Below are 16,887 nucleotides of genomic sequence, written 5' to 3' on the forward strand. Positions count from 1 at the left end.
TTCCCCCCATACTGTTCTCGTGGCAGTGAATAAGTCTTACAAAATCTGATGGCTTTATCAGTGGTTTTCACTTTTGCATCCCTTTCATTTTCTCTTGCCGCCGTCATGTAAGAAGTGCCTTTTGCCTCCTGCCATGATTCTGAGGCCTCCCCAGCCATGTGGAAATGCAAGCCCAATTAAACCTCTTTTTCTTCCCAGTCTTGGGTATGTCGTTATCAGCAGCATGAAAATGGACTACTACAGTAAATTGGCACCAGTAGAATGGGATGCTGCTGAAAATATGGAAGCAACTTTGGAACTGGGTAACAAGCAGAGGTTGGAACAGTTTGGAGGGCTCAGAAGAAGACAGGAAAATGTGGCGAAGTTTGGAACTCCCTAGAGACTTGTTAAATGGCTTTGACCAAAATGCTGATAATGTTATGAACAAAAAGGTCCAGGCTGCGGTGGTCTCAGATGGAGATGAGGAACTTGTTGGGAACTGGAGCAAAGGTGACTCTTGTTATGTTTTGGCAAAGAGACTGGTGGCATTTTGCTCCTGCCCTAGAGATTTGTGGAACTTTGAACTTGAGAGAGAAGATTTAGGGTACCCAGTGCAAGAAATTTCTAAGCAGCAAAGCATTCAAGAGGTGACTTGGATACTGTTGAAGGCTTTCAGTTTAAAAAGGAAAACAGAACATAAAAATTCAGAAAATTTATAGTCTGATTATGCAATAGAAAAGAAAGATCCATTTTCTGGGGAGAAATTCAAGCTGGCTGCAGAAATTTGCATAAGTATCAAGGAGCCTGATGTTAATCCCCAGAACTATGTGGAAAATGTCTCCAGGGCATGTCAGAGACCTTCATGGCAGCCCCTCCCATCACAGGCCTGGAGGCCCAGGAGGAAAAAGTGGTTTTGTGGGCTGGGCCCTGGGTCCCTGTGCTGTGTGCAGCCTAGGGACCTGGTGCCCTGTGTCCCAGCTGCTCGAGCTGTGGCTGAAAGGGGCCAATGCAGAGCTCGGGCTGTGGCTTCAGAGGGTGGAAGCCCCAAGTCTTGGCATCTTCCATGTGATGTTGAGCCTGCAACAGAAGTCAAGAATTGAGGTTTGGGAACCCCTGCCCAGATTTCAGAGGATGTATGGAAATACCTGGATGCCCAGGCAAAAGTTTGCTGCAGGGGCAGGGCCCCCATGAAGAAGCTATGTCATAGCAGTGTGGAAGGGAAATGTGGGATCAGAACCCCCACACAGAGTTCCTACTGGGACACTGCCTAGTGGAGCTGTGAGAAGAAGGCTACTGTCCTCCAGACCCCAGAATGGTAGATCCACTGACAGCTTGGACCATGTTCCTTGAGGAGCCACAGACACTCAATGCCTGCCCATGAAAACAGCTGGGAGGGAGGCTGTACCCTGAAAAGCCACAGGGATGGAGCTGCCCAAGACCATGAGAACCCACCTCTTGCCTCAGTGTGACCTGGATATGAGACGTAGAGTCAAAGGAGATCATTTTGGAGCTTTAAAATTTGACTGCCCCACTAGATTTTGGACTTGCATGTGCCCTGTAACCCCTTTGTTTTGGCCAATTTCTCCCATTTGGGATGGCTGTATTTACCCAATACCTATACCGCCATTGTATCTAGGAAGTAACTAGCTTGCTTTTGATTTTACAGGCTCATAGGCAGAAGTGACTTGCCTTGTCTCAAATGAGAGTTTGGACTGTGGACTTTTTGGTTAATGCTGAAATTAGTTAAGACTTTGGGGGACTGTTGGGAAGGCATGATTGGTTTTGAAATGTGAGGACATGAGATTTGGAGGGGCCAGGGGTGGAATGATATGGTTTGGCTCTGTGTCCCCACTCAAATCTCATCTTGAATTGTATTCCTATAATTCCCACGTGTTGTGGGAGGGACCTGGTGGGAGATAATTTGAATCATGGAGGCAGTTTCCCCATACTGTTCTCATGATAGTGAATAAGTCTCATGAGATTTGATGGTTTTATCAGGGGTTTCTGCTTTTGCATCCCTCTTATTTTCTCTTGTGGCTGTCATGTCAGAAATGCCTTTCACCTCCTGCCATGATACTGAGGCCTCCCCAGCCATGTGGAACTCTTAAGTCCAATTAAACCTGTTTTTCTTCCAAGTCTCGGGTATGTCGTTATCAGCAGCGTGAAAACGGACCGGGGTATGAGCTTTCCATGAACTAAACAGAGTCTACAATATCCATGTTTATTTAAGCTTGGATCTTTAAACAAAGCATTACGAGGAAAACATCTCAAAGGAAACACGCCAAAACAATTAAAAGTGGTTATTACAGGTTGAAAAGGTTATGGGTGATTTTTATTTTCTTCTGTGCTCATTTATATGTTCTAAAGTTTCTACAATGAGGTGCATTTTTGTTGTAGTATGGAAGAAAATTTTTGTTTCTCACTCCTTTGCCAAAAAAAAAAAAAAAAGAGAAAAAAAGGAAGAAAGGAAGAAGAAAATTCTAAAAATGATAGATTTGCAACAACAAAACAAAGTTAACTACTCTGTGACTGAATTGCTGGAAGATGGGGAGCAGAGGTAGCAGGGAGGGGGAGAGAGGCAGGTGTCAGGGAATAAATATCATGGCCGCCAATTTGATTCAGGCCACTGTGATATCCTGGCCTAACAGTGCCCCGACGCAGACACTTGGTGTGCCTCACCTTGGTCTTTGCCAAGAGAGGGCACTTCCCTTTTTGTTTCTTGGTATAGCTTTTAATGGTGGATTCTCCTGGAATGGCCTTCTTGTACTTTACTTGTTAGGGGGTTCTTACTGGAGCCTTACTTGTGACCAAATGATCTTGTTTTTCAGACCACAGCTGAGAAATCTCCTGGAGCCTATTTCCTTCCCGAGTTTGCACTCTCTCCTCAGGGAAGTTTTCTGGAAGACACAACAGGGGAGCAGTTCCTCACTTACCGCTATGACGACCAGGTAAGAACATTGGGCAAGGATCTACCTTGGGCTTTGCTGTTTGCCAGTGGTCAGGAAAGAGTGTCTCTAAAAGACCTTCAAAGTAATTATATTTTCCTCTTGGCAGTACTAGTGCAACAGACCCTTGACACCCTTGAAGGATCTCAGAACATCTGAATTGCCTATGTTTGTATATAATTTCCTATAGAATGTGCAGTTCTTTTTCTACATTTGCGTAAGAGTCACTTTTTCTTATTTTCATCAGAAATATATGGTGAATTTGTTCATCTTAGCTATCACCACATTGATGATTCAGTTCTGAAATTATCCAAAAGTTCTGTTTTCTGCTTATGTGTTACTTCTTTGCCCTCAGCTTTTACTTCATTTCTTTTACCAGCACCAATATTGCATGCTTTTTTCCTCAAGGTTACTTTTCAGAAAGGAACGCAGTGTGTATGCCTGTGTGTGCATATGTCTGTGAGTGTGTGTCTGTGTGTGTGTGTGTGTGTGTATGTGTTTAAATCATTTTAGGAAGGCTAACTAGAGAAGGCCTTGCTTGGCTGACATGTGCAAGCCAAACACTGAAAGTTGTGATTCCCTTCTCTCCTCAATTCACCTTGATGCCATAATAGCATTTAAGATTACCCATCTTTGAAATCACTCACAACTTGGTGAAACAGAGAGTTTCAACTTTGCCTAATGCAAACCTGGTAAAGCCTGAATTTATGGGGCAGTTGAGCAAACCAGGGTGGACTTTAAGATGATGTGGGGCCTGAGTGGATCTGGCAGACCTCGGCACCTATAGGGCCCAAGTGAAGGTGAGGAGCTGGGGCAAGATCACCTTCTCATGGTACATGATAGAGTGGAGGGAGATGGCCCAGTGACTGAGGCCAGCTGTGCTGTCCTCAACTGTGTAGCTAAAGGCCAGTGCTTCCTGGTTTGATTTAGGTAAAACCTAGTCAGGGTACAAAAGACAGTACTCAAAAGGAACAGCTCTGAGAAATTCAGTCTGCCAACATGGGTAGATCCAAGATGTGACCAGAGGGAGTGGGACCCAGTTCTGGGGCTGACTGGAGCTAGGCAGAGTTCTGGGGGTGGGCTGGGAGAAGGATTATAGTCTTGTAGAGCATCAGTGGCTCATGCAGGATGGAGATTAGAGCATAGAGAGCAGGTAGAGGAGTCTGTTGCTCAGTCCTCTATCTCCCAGCTCAGGGGGAGACACTGCACACTCTCCATCCTTGAGGCTGCTGCTCAGTGACCTACCCTTGATGGGCTTAATTCCAGAGCTGGGACTGGGGTGAAGGACAGGGCTGCGACATGCCAGACCCTTGTGGGCAGGAGCCACACTGTTCATTGGGGCAGGAGTTGGATGAGACCAATTTCTTACTGAAAATGTCAACATTCAATCATTTTTTCAAGTTCCTTTGAAAGTGAGTGAGTGCGTTACTAGTCATTGTGGGGAGCAGGGGTGGGCTGGGGAATAATTCTATATTTGCATTGCAGAGCTCAAACATTTGGGCCTGGTTGCTAATAAGGGCTAAATCATCATTAAGTCACTTACTGCCTTCCCCCTTCCCCTGATGGATTTTGAGAGGGGCTATAATTTATAGCCCCTTTTAATCCAGAAATCAGTAATCCAACAGGTTTTCATATGAGAACTTCAGAGGAACTAATTGAGAGGGCCATAAAGGATAAAAGCGGGTGTCTGGAAAATACCGAGCTATGCATTTTATAATTAAAGAGTGGTTAATGCCTTCTCCAGGTTCCACAGATACTTTATATTTAATATAATCATAATAATATAAAAGCTGGGAAAAGGGGAAAACAAGCCCCTTTAGTCTTTTCAAAAGGTCTAAAGCAGATCTGAAAAGTGTGTGGCATGCTGTGGAAATTTCATCCTAGGACATGGTGTTCCAGAAAGCCCTAGTGACTAGCATATGAAAACACTCTGTGTTGCCCCCACTGTGTATTTCTTTTAAGAGAAAGGAATAATTTGAGACTATAACAAGCCAACAATAGCACCCACTTTCCTCTACTCTTAAAGGCACAGAAAATAGGTGCTTGGACTAAACTAGCTGTATCTATTGAATGAATCTCAGGGATTTAATTAGCTAGAGACTGTTAATCCACCACCCAAATCCTGATTCTCTTTCTTCTTTTTTTTCCCTTTTCTTTCCTTTCTTTTCTTTTTTCTTTCTTTCTTTCTTTGATTGGGTCTTGTTCTGTCACCCAGGCTGGAGTGCAGTGGCATGATCACAGCTCAGTGCAGCCTCAACCTTCCCCCCACACTTACGTGATCCTCCTGCCTCAGCCCCATCCCCCACCCCAGTAGCTGGGACTATAGGCATTAGGCACCACAACCCCTGGATAATTTTTTTTGTCTGCACTTTGTAGAAATGAGATTTTGCCATGTTGACCAAGTTGGCCTCAAACTCCTGGGCTCAAGCAATCTGCTCTCCTTGGCCTCCCAAAGTGTTGGGATTATAGGTGTGAGCCACTGTGTCTGGCCAATTCTCTTTTTTCTTAATGCTGAACATGCTTCTCAGGCACTGGGGAAAGGACAAAACCAATCAAGTACTATCAAACTTTTAAAAAATCCCCTGATCCTGCAGCATATGATGAAGCATTAAGATCAATTAAGAACAAAGTCTCTGGAGTCAGACTGCTTTGGGTTTGAATTTGACTTTTCAGTTCTGCTATTTGATTTGCTGTTTTACTGTGGACAAGTTACTTTACTTCCCTGTCCCTTAATTTTCTCATCTGTGAAATGGAGATTTGGATGATACCTACCTTATGTAGTTGTTGCAAGGACTTGAAGCAGATAATTCATATGTCTCCCTGCACAGGGCCTGGTACATACATGTAAGCATTTAATTTAGCTATTGTTATTACTAAGACTGTTATTTGCAAACATTCAATTCAAAGAATCTCAGATATCCTTATGCTAAAGGAGAGGAAGAAATTTATTCTTCCTTTACATTAGGAGATCCCATGCAATATTTTCAATTAATTTTTTATTGAGGTATAACATATGTAAGCAAAACACTCACGTATCTGAAGTATAGAGCTTGATGAATTTTTAAGTATTTTTACATCTGTGTAGTTGCTACTTAGATCAAGAAAATGAACATTTCTAGCACCCTATGAGGCTCCTTGAACCTCTTTCCAATCAATATCCCACATTCAAGAAGTAACCACCATTCAGACTTTTATCAGTATTTTAGATTTGTTTTGCCTGCCTTTAATTTTATTTTTGATTTTATATAAATGGAATCATACAGCACATACTCGTTTGTGTCTGGCTTCTTTCACACATCATTATGTCTGGGAGATTCAACCCAGTTGCTGGATCCAACATAATATAGGGTTTAATGTCTAGCAGCCAGTTGTACTCTTTGGAACAAATTGTCTCATGTTGGAACAAATTGCAGCACACTGGGTGGCATGCAGCATTGCTCTTGCACAGAAATTCCCAGGTTGTCCGTAAAAGGTTTTCAGAGCAGTCTCTCCAAAGATTTCATACCTGGGGAAGTGGTGGGGACAGTTTTCCAGTGTAGCCTTTGTTATACGCCAGCAGCCACCGGCATTCCACAGCCAGAAATAGGTACAGGGTCTGTGTGAGTGGCTGCCAGGGCAGAACCTGTGTCACGTGGCATGGGTACCTACTTGTGGAATCTCCATATATATGCCAAGGGTGCCATCCTGCTGTCACAGTGGCCTGAAGCCAGAGTGAAAAAGTGCTTATGCAATTGAGGCTGCAGCCTAGGTTCTAATGCTATTGGATCAGATGTGGGTTCACTAGGATCTTCCTACCTATAAAGTACTCTTTATAGGTACACAAATGGATGGTGTGTAGATATTTGCTGTCTTGGACGAACCTCACGGGACTTTTTAAAGTATTTTATCTTGGGCACATTTCATGAAGACCTTCAGGTCATTCTTCAAATGTCTCCTGGGTTGGATGCCTGGAAAACTAATAACCCTGAGGCCAGTAACACACAGCTGTGATGTAGGCTGCATTTAATGGGAGGCATAAAAGCCACACTATGGATCATAGAGGGGGCCGTGGCAGCTTCTAGTGAAGAAAGCTGTCTGAAGCCAACTGAGTAACAATGTGGTTTAGTGCAAACAGGACTAGTCAGGCAGTCTGGTCTTGCTTCTACCACCAATCAGCTTATAATTTAGCAGAACTATTTAATGTTTTGGATTTTGGATTCTTTATTTCTTTTAAAAAACTAAGTGACTGGATTTCATGATCTGAACTCTTTCCACTCTAAAATAGTCTATTTTTGAGACCACAAATAGAATATTCCACGTTGCAGAGTGTTAATTGGATCATTCTGATTATTGAGGCAGTCTTGCCAGCAATTCGGTAAACTATTACTTAGAGAATTATACAGTTTTACAGTTGGTGGAGACTTTGGCCCAAATGCCTCATTCTACAAGTCAAGAAAACAGAGACCCCGAATGTGCAAATGACTTACTCAAGGACATCTGTGATTATTTGAAAAACTAAGACCATTACACTCCAAACCCAAGGCTTTCCTGCTCTGAGATATATCGAGGAACTTCTCTCAGAAGAACCACCTAGAAAATTATCTCCTATCCTAAAAATCCTGATTCCACTGTTTACAGTTAGTAGAGCTTTGGGGATCTTAGTAGACCCCAGAGAATGACTTAAGATTAACGGATGCCTTATCAGCTTATTCTCATCTCTTTCAGGAATTTGGAGTTAGCTATGCTGAGAGCATTCATAAGCATATTTATTCCTTTCCAGTTTTTTAATAGAAACCACAATTTTTTTGAAGCTTGAGTGAAACATTAACTGAAATTATAATGGCACTGACTTTTTATTGGATGGGCACATTCTTAGAATGAAGGTGTTCTAGCACTTGGTTGCATCAGGTACATGAAGTAGCTAGAATGTATTAGTTTGGGACGACTGGCTAAGAAGGCTGTGGTTTCAGAGTTACCAGCCAGCCTGTCTCTGGGGTAGATTCTTTGGTCATTCCTCATAGTGGTTTTTGAGTTTTGTCCCACAGAGGACCTGTTCATAGGCAAACAACTGGATATTGGTCAGCTGCACATGGTTCCTTTCATCGTTGAATAAGGCAGTTTTTGGAGATCTGCTCTGTCTTTCTCTGCCTAGGTCACCTTCTGGGAAAGGGGGATGGTGTGGTTGTTTTCTATCCTTACCTTGCTTCAACTCACTGAAGATTTAAACTTGGAGCTTTATTATGGACACTGATTTAAAAGCCTGTGGCAAGCACAGTGTTTCTCAGTTAAAGGGCATTTATTTTTTAAGGAGTTAGGAAAAGTTGTCTTTTGCATAAATATTCTTTCATTTCTCTTTATTTTTAGCATTTGTTAGGCATGGGGAAGGTGGAAGGTATGTCCTCCCAGACTTGGTGGATTGGCCTCCTCACTGGCAGCCACCATAGGATAAAGGACATTAAGCACGAGCAGTAGGTGACTTAGAAATTAGGGCCTCATGTACACTTTCCTATGTTTTATGAGTTCTTTATGTGTGTACCTGTTAGTATGAATACAGGGTATTAAAATAATTCTGACTTTGCCACTTTTAGTCTACTAGGCACCAAAAGGCAGGAAAAAAGGTTAATAGCTTGGATTCAAAGCATGTAGGACAAGTAATGGGTTCTGATTTTCCTAAAATTAACCAGGGATAATCCCACTAATGCAAGTTTGAAGCCATTTAGAGGAGAACCACCTTGATCTCATGTTGGAGAGGTCCTTTTATACCTATTTATACCAGGCCATCCCTTCTCCCCTGTAAACTTCCTGCTTCTCTGCCCTTGACTAATTTAGTATTTGCTGTATCTCTTCCTGACCACATTTAAGAGGATTGGAGATTTTTTTCTAGACTTAAAAATGCTTTTGCCTGTACTCTAATCTACCATGCTTTCAGTGACCACTTGGTTTTCAAATTCTTACTGTCTCTTGATGCTTTCTGCTACTCATTCTGCTACTCATTTTTAACCTTTAAAATCTAACTTCTTCTATGTCCTCCAACCTCCCTCCCACCACCACCTTCAACAGGCATCCTTTTTAAGAATTTCAGTTACTTTCTTAAAGTCACACCTATATTCTGGTATGAATCAGCCTATATTTATAAAAGTCTGTGTTGGTACAATTCCATGTTTGTAAAGTCCTAAGGCCTTAATGACATCATAGGTGAAGTCATAGTTGACTCTTCTCTTTCCTTCCTGGGATGTCATTGGCTGCCTATTTGTATGATTCCTTGTTTCAAAACACCTCTCTAAATTGTATTTTCTTTACTGTTTCCTTCCCCAGGGAGGCAGAGGGCTGGATGTGCGGCCTTAGTAGCATCTGGAATTATATTAATAGCATGTCAGAGTTGAAAGAAAGTATAGAATTCTGGCTTTTCAGGTGAGGAATCTGAGCCCTGGAGAGGAACAGCGTCTTGTCCAAGATCACACAGCCAGGCAGTAGCAAAGCCAAGTGCCCATTCTTTGCCCTTAAGCTCAGTTAAGACATTTTTACATCTAATCTGTGGGCAGGAAAAGTATGAGAGAAATGTTTGAATGAATTTTTAATACTAGTAATAACAATAATATATTAATAATGAAGTCTTTGTGTAGTCTTATTTCTAAACTTCTTTTAAATGCCTTTTTTCTTATACTATTATGATAAACATAATTTTCCTTTTCCTCGTTTAACTATTGATTTATGCATTCTTTCTAAAGAGAAGAAATGTTTTTGCTGTGAGTACATCTTTCTCAAAGTAACTTCCTCCGAACTTTTCATGAATGTCTTGGCCAGGAGTTTCAATGTGGTTAAACTGTTGGCAGCCTTCAGAAATATCACTTGGCGTTTCCAAGTTATTTATGTAATCGTTTTTAGGTGGAAAGTATACACCAACTTCTGAAACTTCTGGTAAAAGAAAATGGACATAGCCCATGGGTCTACTGGGTATTTTCATCTTCTTCACTGATCAAAATGAGCAACTTATATGTTCTCCACATAGGAGAGTTTCTGTGTTGTTTCTGGCCTGTGTGTATAATATTTTTAAGCAGCAAGCCATTTGAGTTTGAATAGTTCATTCCTTTGTTAGTGAGTAATCTCGGTCAAATGTAGTTATGCTGCTTAAATATTCCAAGATTTAGCGATCTAACAAGAAAGCAAGCTCATGGTCTGTTAAGAGAAGACAAGAACAAATTAATTGGAATAACTTGTACTCTGTTCCCAGTTCACATGTGTAGCAAATGCATGAATACTGCACATGTAACTATACATGCTGTTCTGATTGACTGTGGCACACAGGAACTCTGAATTTCATTATCACTGAGCTTTTCACAAATCATAAAAGCATAAAAGAACTGTGTGAGTAGAGATTTAATATCCAGCTTTTGAAGGATGCAGACATTTTCCTCTTTCAGTGTCATCTTCCTAGACTCGTATTTGGGGTACTGTGTGATTTTTATCACTTTCATCCTATGGGTTAAGTGGTGGGTGTAGGGTGGGGATGTTCAGGACGGACCCAAATGGATCTTTCCTTAAAAGTCCCTCACTACACTTAATAACGCTGAGAGACAGGTTCTGTTCTGACAGGGCCCTTACTGCCTGCCCTCGGATCATCCTTTCTCTTTGAAATCAGATCAGTCCCTACTCACAGATCCTCAAAGTCTTCAAGTGCTTTGAGACGAGGTTGTTTTGAGCAACTCAGTTCTGTCACTCACAATCCCTGGATGAAAGAAAGCAAGTAGGCTTTCCTCTCCTCCATCTTCTCTCTTCAGCGGCCCTTTATGCCTTGTTTTTCTATTCTTCCTCCTGTTTTATCCTTTGTTTATTGATTCCCCCTTCCCAGTGCTTTCCATCGTCCCCTCATGGTCAACAGGACCCTATATCCTGACTTCCAACTTTCTGCTGCAACTGAAAACTGGCCTTGGCCAGGCTCACTGTCTCCCTTGCAGGCCTCACCAGTGGAGGCTGCTCATACCTCACACCCCAAGCAGTACACGGCTAAGGTTGGGGGTGGGGGTTGACCTTCTTTGAGTCCCTACTGCTGCTTCCTAGCTAGTCTTCTTCTCTCATCTCAATGCTCCTCCTTTTTGGAGGCTCATGTCACCTGTCTAAACCACTGATCAGAGCATTCACCAAAGCCTTTATGACCTAATCATGACTTCCTTCCTTCCAAGGTCCTGCCATGGTCCTGGGAGTGTTCAAGAATTAACACTTGGAGCAATTTCTGTTGAGCCTCCTGTCCCTGGGGTTGGCAGTGATAGCTCAGGGCAGTGACAGCTCAGGGCAGTGACTTATGGCCCTTAAAATTGCCTGTTCCAAGAAACCATTTCAATTACATTTGTCATTCTGCAAGCTTCAATCTAACCCTGTCATTTATGGATCTCTGTGGCTTCAGTGACCTTCACAGACCTTCCATTTCAGTCACCCATTCCAAGTGTCCAAACTGGACCTTATCATTCTTCACACTATTCTGCTTTAGAAATATTAAATCCTGCAGTCTCTCTGTAATCTGAGACCCCTCTCCTACACATCCTCCTATGCATGCTCCTACTATATGCATTCCTTTTGATCTCTAAGACACATCTAATTCTCTTACCTCTCTACTTCTCCCAGGTGATCAGCCACCTTTCAGCATCTCTAGGTTTCCTACCCATGTGGCCTCTCCTAGTGTCATCCCTCACCTTCTATGCATGATTTTCCTGGACCACTAGCCTAGTGGAACTTGCTATCGGGTTCTCTACAACTTGGTGTCTTTCCCTGTCTTATACTCAGAGCTCTGCTAAAGAAGATCAATCAGCCATGAAATACAGCCTCATGTAGTGGGGGAACCCTCAATGTCACCTTTGATCATCTCTAATTCTTTATTTTGACCACATTCATCAACCCCCTTCTATTAAACATCTCTGCTACTGAATGTGTGTTTTTCTTAAATGAGTGCCAGATTTCTGTTCTGTTGTAGTCTGTCCTCCTCAGGCATAGTGAAGGGAGTAGATTTTCTTAGTGTTTGTGATCTTGAGAAAATGCAGGAAACTGGACTTGCAGGTTTGCTGTAAGAATGGGGAGTAATGGCAGGTGGAGGAGTGGATGGGACCATCTTTTTTTTTCTCTTATTACAGCATAAAACAAAGACAGCTACAAAACAAAGGTGAGTTAATTTGCTGGCCAACAAAGAAGGGCCATGCCAGACAGAAAAAGATTTCGCTGATTCTCTCCAAGCAGAATTTTGAAGGACCAGATGTAGAAGCAGTAATGGAATTTATTCCCTATCACAAGGGATTTGAGGCATTATGTTTTGATTGGCTTATTTGGAAATGTTTCCTTTTGTTTGGCCAATTCTAGCCTACATCAAAAAAGTGTAGGCACAGTTTGCAAAGAGGTTCCTGGTGGGTAAAGGCTCCATGGGGTTTGAGTCTCTCAGTGGACACCTTTGTCTGCTCATGCTTGGAGTTTTAACACTGGAGTGTGTTTCTTGGTTCTGGACTTTGGGAAGCTGAGACATGTTGAGGGCTCTTCCAGATGATTGGGAAAATGGCACTGACATATGGATACCTGAGGCCAGGCAGATAAATATCTTGAAAGTATCTGTTGTGTTATTCTCTGTGTTTAGTTACCTTTGGTAATACTCTTAATCTGCTTCTTATGTAAACCTTTTTAGGATGGCCAACTGTCCTGGCTTTCCTGGCCCTGAGACAGTACCAATTTCCACCCTACCTTGCAGCTTGGACTTTAATGTCCACTCAGGCTGGAGTTCTCCAATGAAACTGGTAACCTGAGGTCAGGATCCTGCTAGCTACTGTGCTTGGTGGGACATCCCAAGGGCAAGTGGGGGCACAGGTGTGTAACTGTTAGCGATGCCCACTGGAACACCCTGTCTGCATTGCTGTCCAGCACATTTCTAGGCCAGGTGTTATTGATGAAGCTTGTATGTTTCCTTTCGGTTCATGTTGCTCTTCAACTGCAACCTTTGCATAAATTGTCCTGTTTGTTTGGAACATCCCCTCTGCTTTGTATACACTGTTCCTCCCTCTGCCGTCCCTGTCTAACCCTTGCATATCCTTCAGCTCAGTTGTTACTTCCTCAAAGAAGTAAGGCCATCTTCACTTCCACTCCCAGGTGAGATTAGGTCCACCTACTTGCTTCCTAGGTCTCCTGCTTTTCTTCCCTTCCCTTCCCTTCCCTTCCCTTCCCTTCCCTTCCCTTCCCTTCCCTTCCCTTCCCTTCCCTTCCCTCCCCTCCCCTCCCCTCCCCTCCCCTCCCCTCCCCTCCCCTCCCCTCCCCTCCCCTCCCTTCCTCCTTCCTTCCTTCCTTCCTTCCTCTCCCTCCCTCCCTCTCTCCCTGCTTGCTTTCTCTTTCTCTCTTTCTCTTTCTCTCTCTCTCTCCCCCGCCTCCTTCTTCCCTCCCTCCCTCCCTCCCTCCCCTCCCTCCCTCCCTCCCTCCCTCCCTCCCTCCCTTCCTTTCCTTCCTTCCTTCCTTCCTTCCTTCCTTCCTTCCTTCCTTCCTTCCTTCCTTCCTTCCTTCCTCATTCTGGAATTTTTTTTTCTTATAGCATTTTGACCTCCTGACCCACTGTAACCTTCATGGGTTGCAGTGGGAGGGAGTGAGGAAGGAGGAGAAAGTGGGTGTGGTGAAACAGTGCACTCAGTTTGGATTTCTCATGTTAGTCTGGGTGACTTACTTATCCAAACAACAAACCCTGTGGGGATGCTGCATCATGAACTGTTTCAAGAAAGCACAATGCAGGATGTGAGGTTTGGAGCAATTTCTGCTGAGCCTCATGTCCCTGGGGTCAGCAGTGATAGCTCAGGACAGTGACTGATGGCCCTTAATATTACCTCTTCCAGGAAACCATTTCAATTACGTTCATCATTCTGCACATGCATACATGCATGATTATTTTGGACAGGTTTCTATTTATAAAAGTTAATAATACGTGGCTACATACATGAATACATTTGGATTATGTGGAAATTAACATACATAACTTACACCTCCTTTCCCAGAGCTGGATTTAACTAATTGAGTACTTTCTCCAAGTCTTCTCTCATCCCCTTTGAGATTCTCATATTAATTCCTTCTCCTCTGCATCCAGCACTGAACATTTCCTCCTCTGTTTTTTTCACCAGGCTTTGAACCCCTAGGGGCAGGGACTATGTCTTCTCATCACTATAGCTCCAGATTGTACTCCGCAGCCTGGCACATAGTAAATGCACAACAAGCATATGTTTGTTGAAGATTATATCCCTTGTCAAAAACCTTAAATAGGTCCTTGTTTCCTCCTCTGAAATAGGCCAACTGCTGACTGGTATTAAAGCCCCTGCACAGCTTGGCCCTGGGTTACCCCTCTTTCCTTATCCCCCATTTCTCTTTGTGTGCCCTGTGCTCTGGCCAGACTGGACTCCATGCCTTCCCCCTTCTGATCTTTGCCTGTGCCAAGGGCGTGCAAAGCTCTTTGTTGAATGTCTGTGTTTTCTGCAATGTCCAGCTTAGTGCCATCTCTTCCAAGTAGTTTTCAGTGAAGTCCTTAGCCTAACAGAGTTTCTTCCTGCTCTTCGAAATAGTCACTCATCTTTGCTTATGGCCCTAAGGATTCAATCTGGGTTTGTAATTATTGACATGGATGTCTTATCGTGCTGGAGTCAGAACAATTCTAGAGCAAATCTGCATAACTTTGCTGTAATGCCCATGGACATAGAATAGCTAGAAGATATACTTCCAGGAGTGACAAGACAAAGAAATTCTAATTACGTTTTTATTTCTGAGTTTGCTTTAAGAAATAAATTCTTAGGCTGGGCGCGGTGGCTCATGCCTGTAACCTCAGCACTTTGGGAGGCCAACGTGGGAGAATCACCTGAGGTCAGGAGTTTGAGACCAGCCTGGCCAACATAGTGAAACCCTGTCTCTACCAAAAAAAAAAAAAAAAAAAAAAAAAAAAAAAAAGCTAGGCATGGTGGCAGGCGCCTCTAATCGCAGCTGCTCAGTAGGTTAAGGCAGGAGAATTGCTTGAACCTGGGAGGTGGAGGTTTTCAGTGAGCTGAGAGCATGCCAGCTTGGGCAACAAGAGTGAAACTCCGTCTCAAAAAAAAAAAAAAAAAAGCAAGAAAGAAAATAAATTCTTAAAAAATGTTATTCTTTGTGATAATAAAGAGCCTATCTTTATTTCTTCCTTGTGTATGTGTGTGTGTGTGTGTGTGTGTGTTTGTAATTATTTCTATTTTTTCACTCTCTTCTTAAAACTATGAGGAAGTAATAGTCTCTCTTCCAAATACTGTTAGTCCAAAGGCTTGTTTGGAGAATCAGACTGTTCTTTGTTTGGACCCTGGCTGCTTGCTTCCAATTCTCAACTCTTTCCACGTGGCAGGCCACCAACAAGGAATAGTGTTCCTAGTCCATTTGGATGAATCCTTCTCTTAATCCCTTCCCTCTGGGATTTAATGCTAACAGGTTTTTAAATTTTACATTTCAAAATGATTGAGTAAATTTTCCTTTATAATTGGGAAAAGGCAAGATTTTTAACTAAGAATTTTGCTTTTGCATTAGGTTTACACTGCATTAAGATATATATGTATGAAATAGAGCTATGATATACTGTAAATATACTATATGATATATATGTATGAAATAGAGCTATGATATACTGTAAATATACATTAAATAAAGCTATGCTCTATTTAAAAACCTGATTCTGAACACATTGTTCTCATGAAAAATTATAATACCTTGAATGGAGACTGACACCTGAGCTGATAGTAGCAGTAGTTTGAAGGAGTAGTCATTCATTCCATCAATCCCTCAACAAATGTTGATTGAATCTCTGTAATGTGGCATCATTCTAGATGTGTGATATTGTGATGTGAAATAGAATTGTATCCAAAGTAATTCCTACAATTTCAATTTTGAAACTAGAGAAGAGGAGCTTTTTCTTTTTGAAGACCAAGATTACAGTTGCCCTTTATTAAGCAATCTGCATGTATAAGAACTGTATGAGATGTGCCATGTGCCTTATAATTACAGTTTACTCTTCTGCTCCTCTGTGTTTGCTTCAGCAGCACATATATTAAAATTAACAATACAGACAAGATTAGCATGGCCTCTGTACAAGGATGTTGCTTCTCTGTATATACTTATACATTTGGCTTTGGGATCATGCAAATATTTTATATATTTGTAAAATAAAATTAGATTTTAAAAGAACAATCCCTAAGAACAAAAAATAAAATAATAAAAGCAAAAAACCTATGATTCCTGTTGGTGATGTTAATCGCATAGAGAATAATTATTCTAATTGACTTTAATACACATGAATTTCACTGAAGGTCAGTATATTCAAGGATAAAAGAACTAAAAATGAGATTTAAAACTTTTTGCAATGACCTTATTGTTGATGGTAGATTGGACTTGCTGTTATGAGACTGCTGTGTGGGTGATGTGAGACAAAGCAAATGAACAATACAAATGTGATCATTTGGATTTTTATTCTGGTAATCTTGAAAATCCATTTTCTTGATATGGGAAGAAGGAGACAGAGAAAAAAGACGAAATTAAGTGAAAACTTTATAGTCCTAAAATTGAATTGTAAGTATCTGTAAAAGCTCCTGAGGTCTTTTATCTTAAACAAAACAAAACCAGGACATATTTTCCAGATCCCTTCACTTAAAAGGCCTAATAACAATGAGCAAATGGCCGACTTAATATCAATGATCAAATGCCCAGGTCATGGTCTCTCAACACCATGTCCCATTTAAAAGGAACCAGGAGTCCATGGCAAAATTACTTATTCTGGGTAAAAATATGCAAAAGTAGCCTGGAACATTATGTAATTAATAGGTAGTAAGGAGGCTATCAAGACTACTAGAGTCTCATCAGAAGGACCCAGGAATAAACTTGTCAACACTTTTATAAGCAGAAATTGGGACAGTTTGAGACCAGGTGCGGCGGCTCACATGGGCAATCCCAGAATTTTGAGATGCTGAGGTGGGCG

The 16,887-nt window shown here is 42.0% G+C and overlaps 1 protein-coding gene and 1 pseudogene across 6 annotated transcripts in view; both read left to right on the forward strand.

Moving 5' to 3' along the window:
• The window catches only part of ADAMTSL3 (ADAMTS like 3), a 414,992-nt gene that overhangs the window by 52,571 nt on the left and 345,534 nt on the right, over nucleotides 1-16,887 (forward strand). For all 6 annotated transcript variants that reach the window (XM_050796105.1, XM_050796106.1, XM_050796108.1 and 3 more), the window contains exon 3: nucleotides 2,808-2,927. In XM_050796105.1, coding sequence (XP_050652062.1) covers nucleotides 2,808-2,927 — 120 coding nt within the window. The remainder of the gene's footprint in view (nucleotides 1-2,807; nucleotides 2,928-16,887) is intronic.
• LOC126960214 (uncharacterized) lies at nucleotides 15,940-16,040 on the forward strand (annotated as a pseudogene).

The sequence above is a fragment of the Macaca thibetana genome, chromosome 7 (genome assembly GCF_024542745.1).
Source record: "Macaca thibetana thibetana isolate TM-01 chromosome 7, ASM2454274v1, whole genome shotgun sequence".
Lineage (NCBI taxonomy): Eukaryota > Metazoa > Chordata > Mammalia > Primates > Cercopithecidae > Macaca > Macaca thibetana.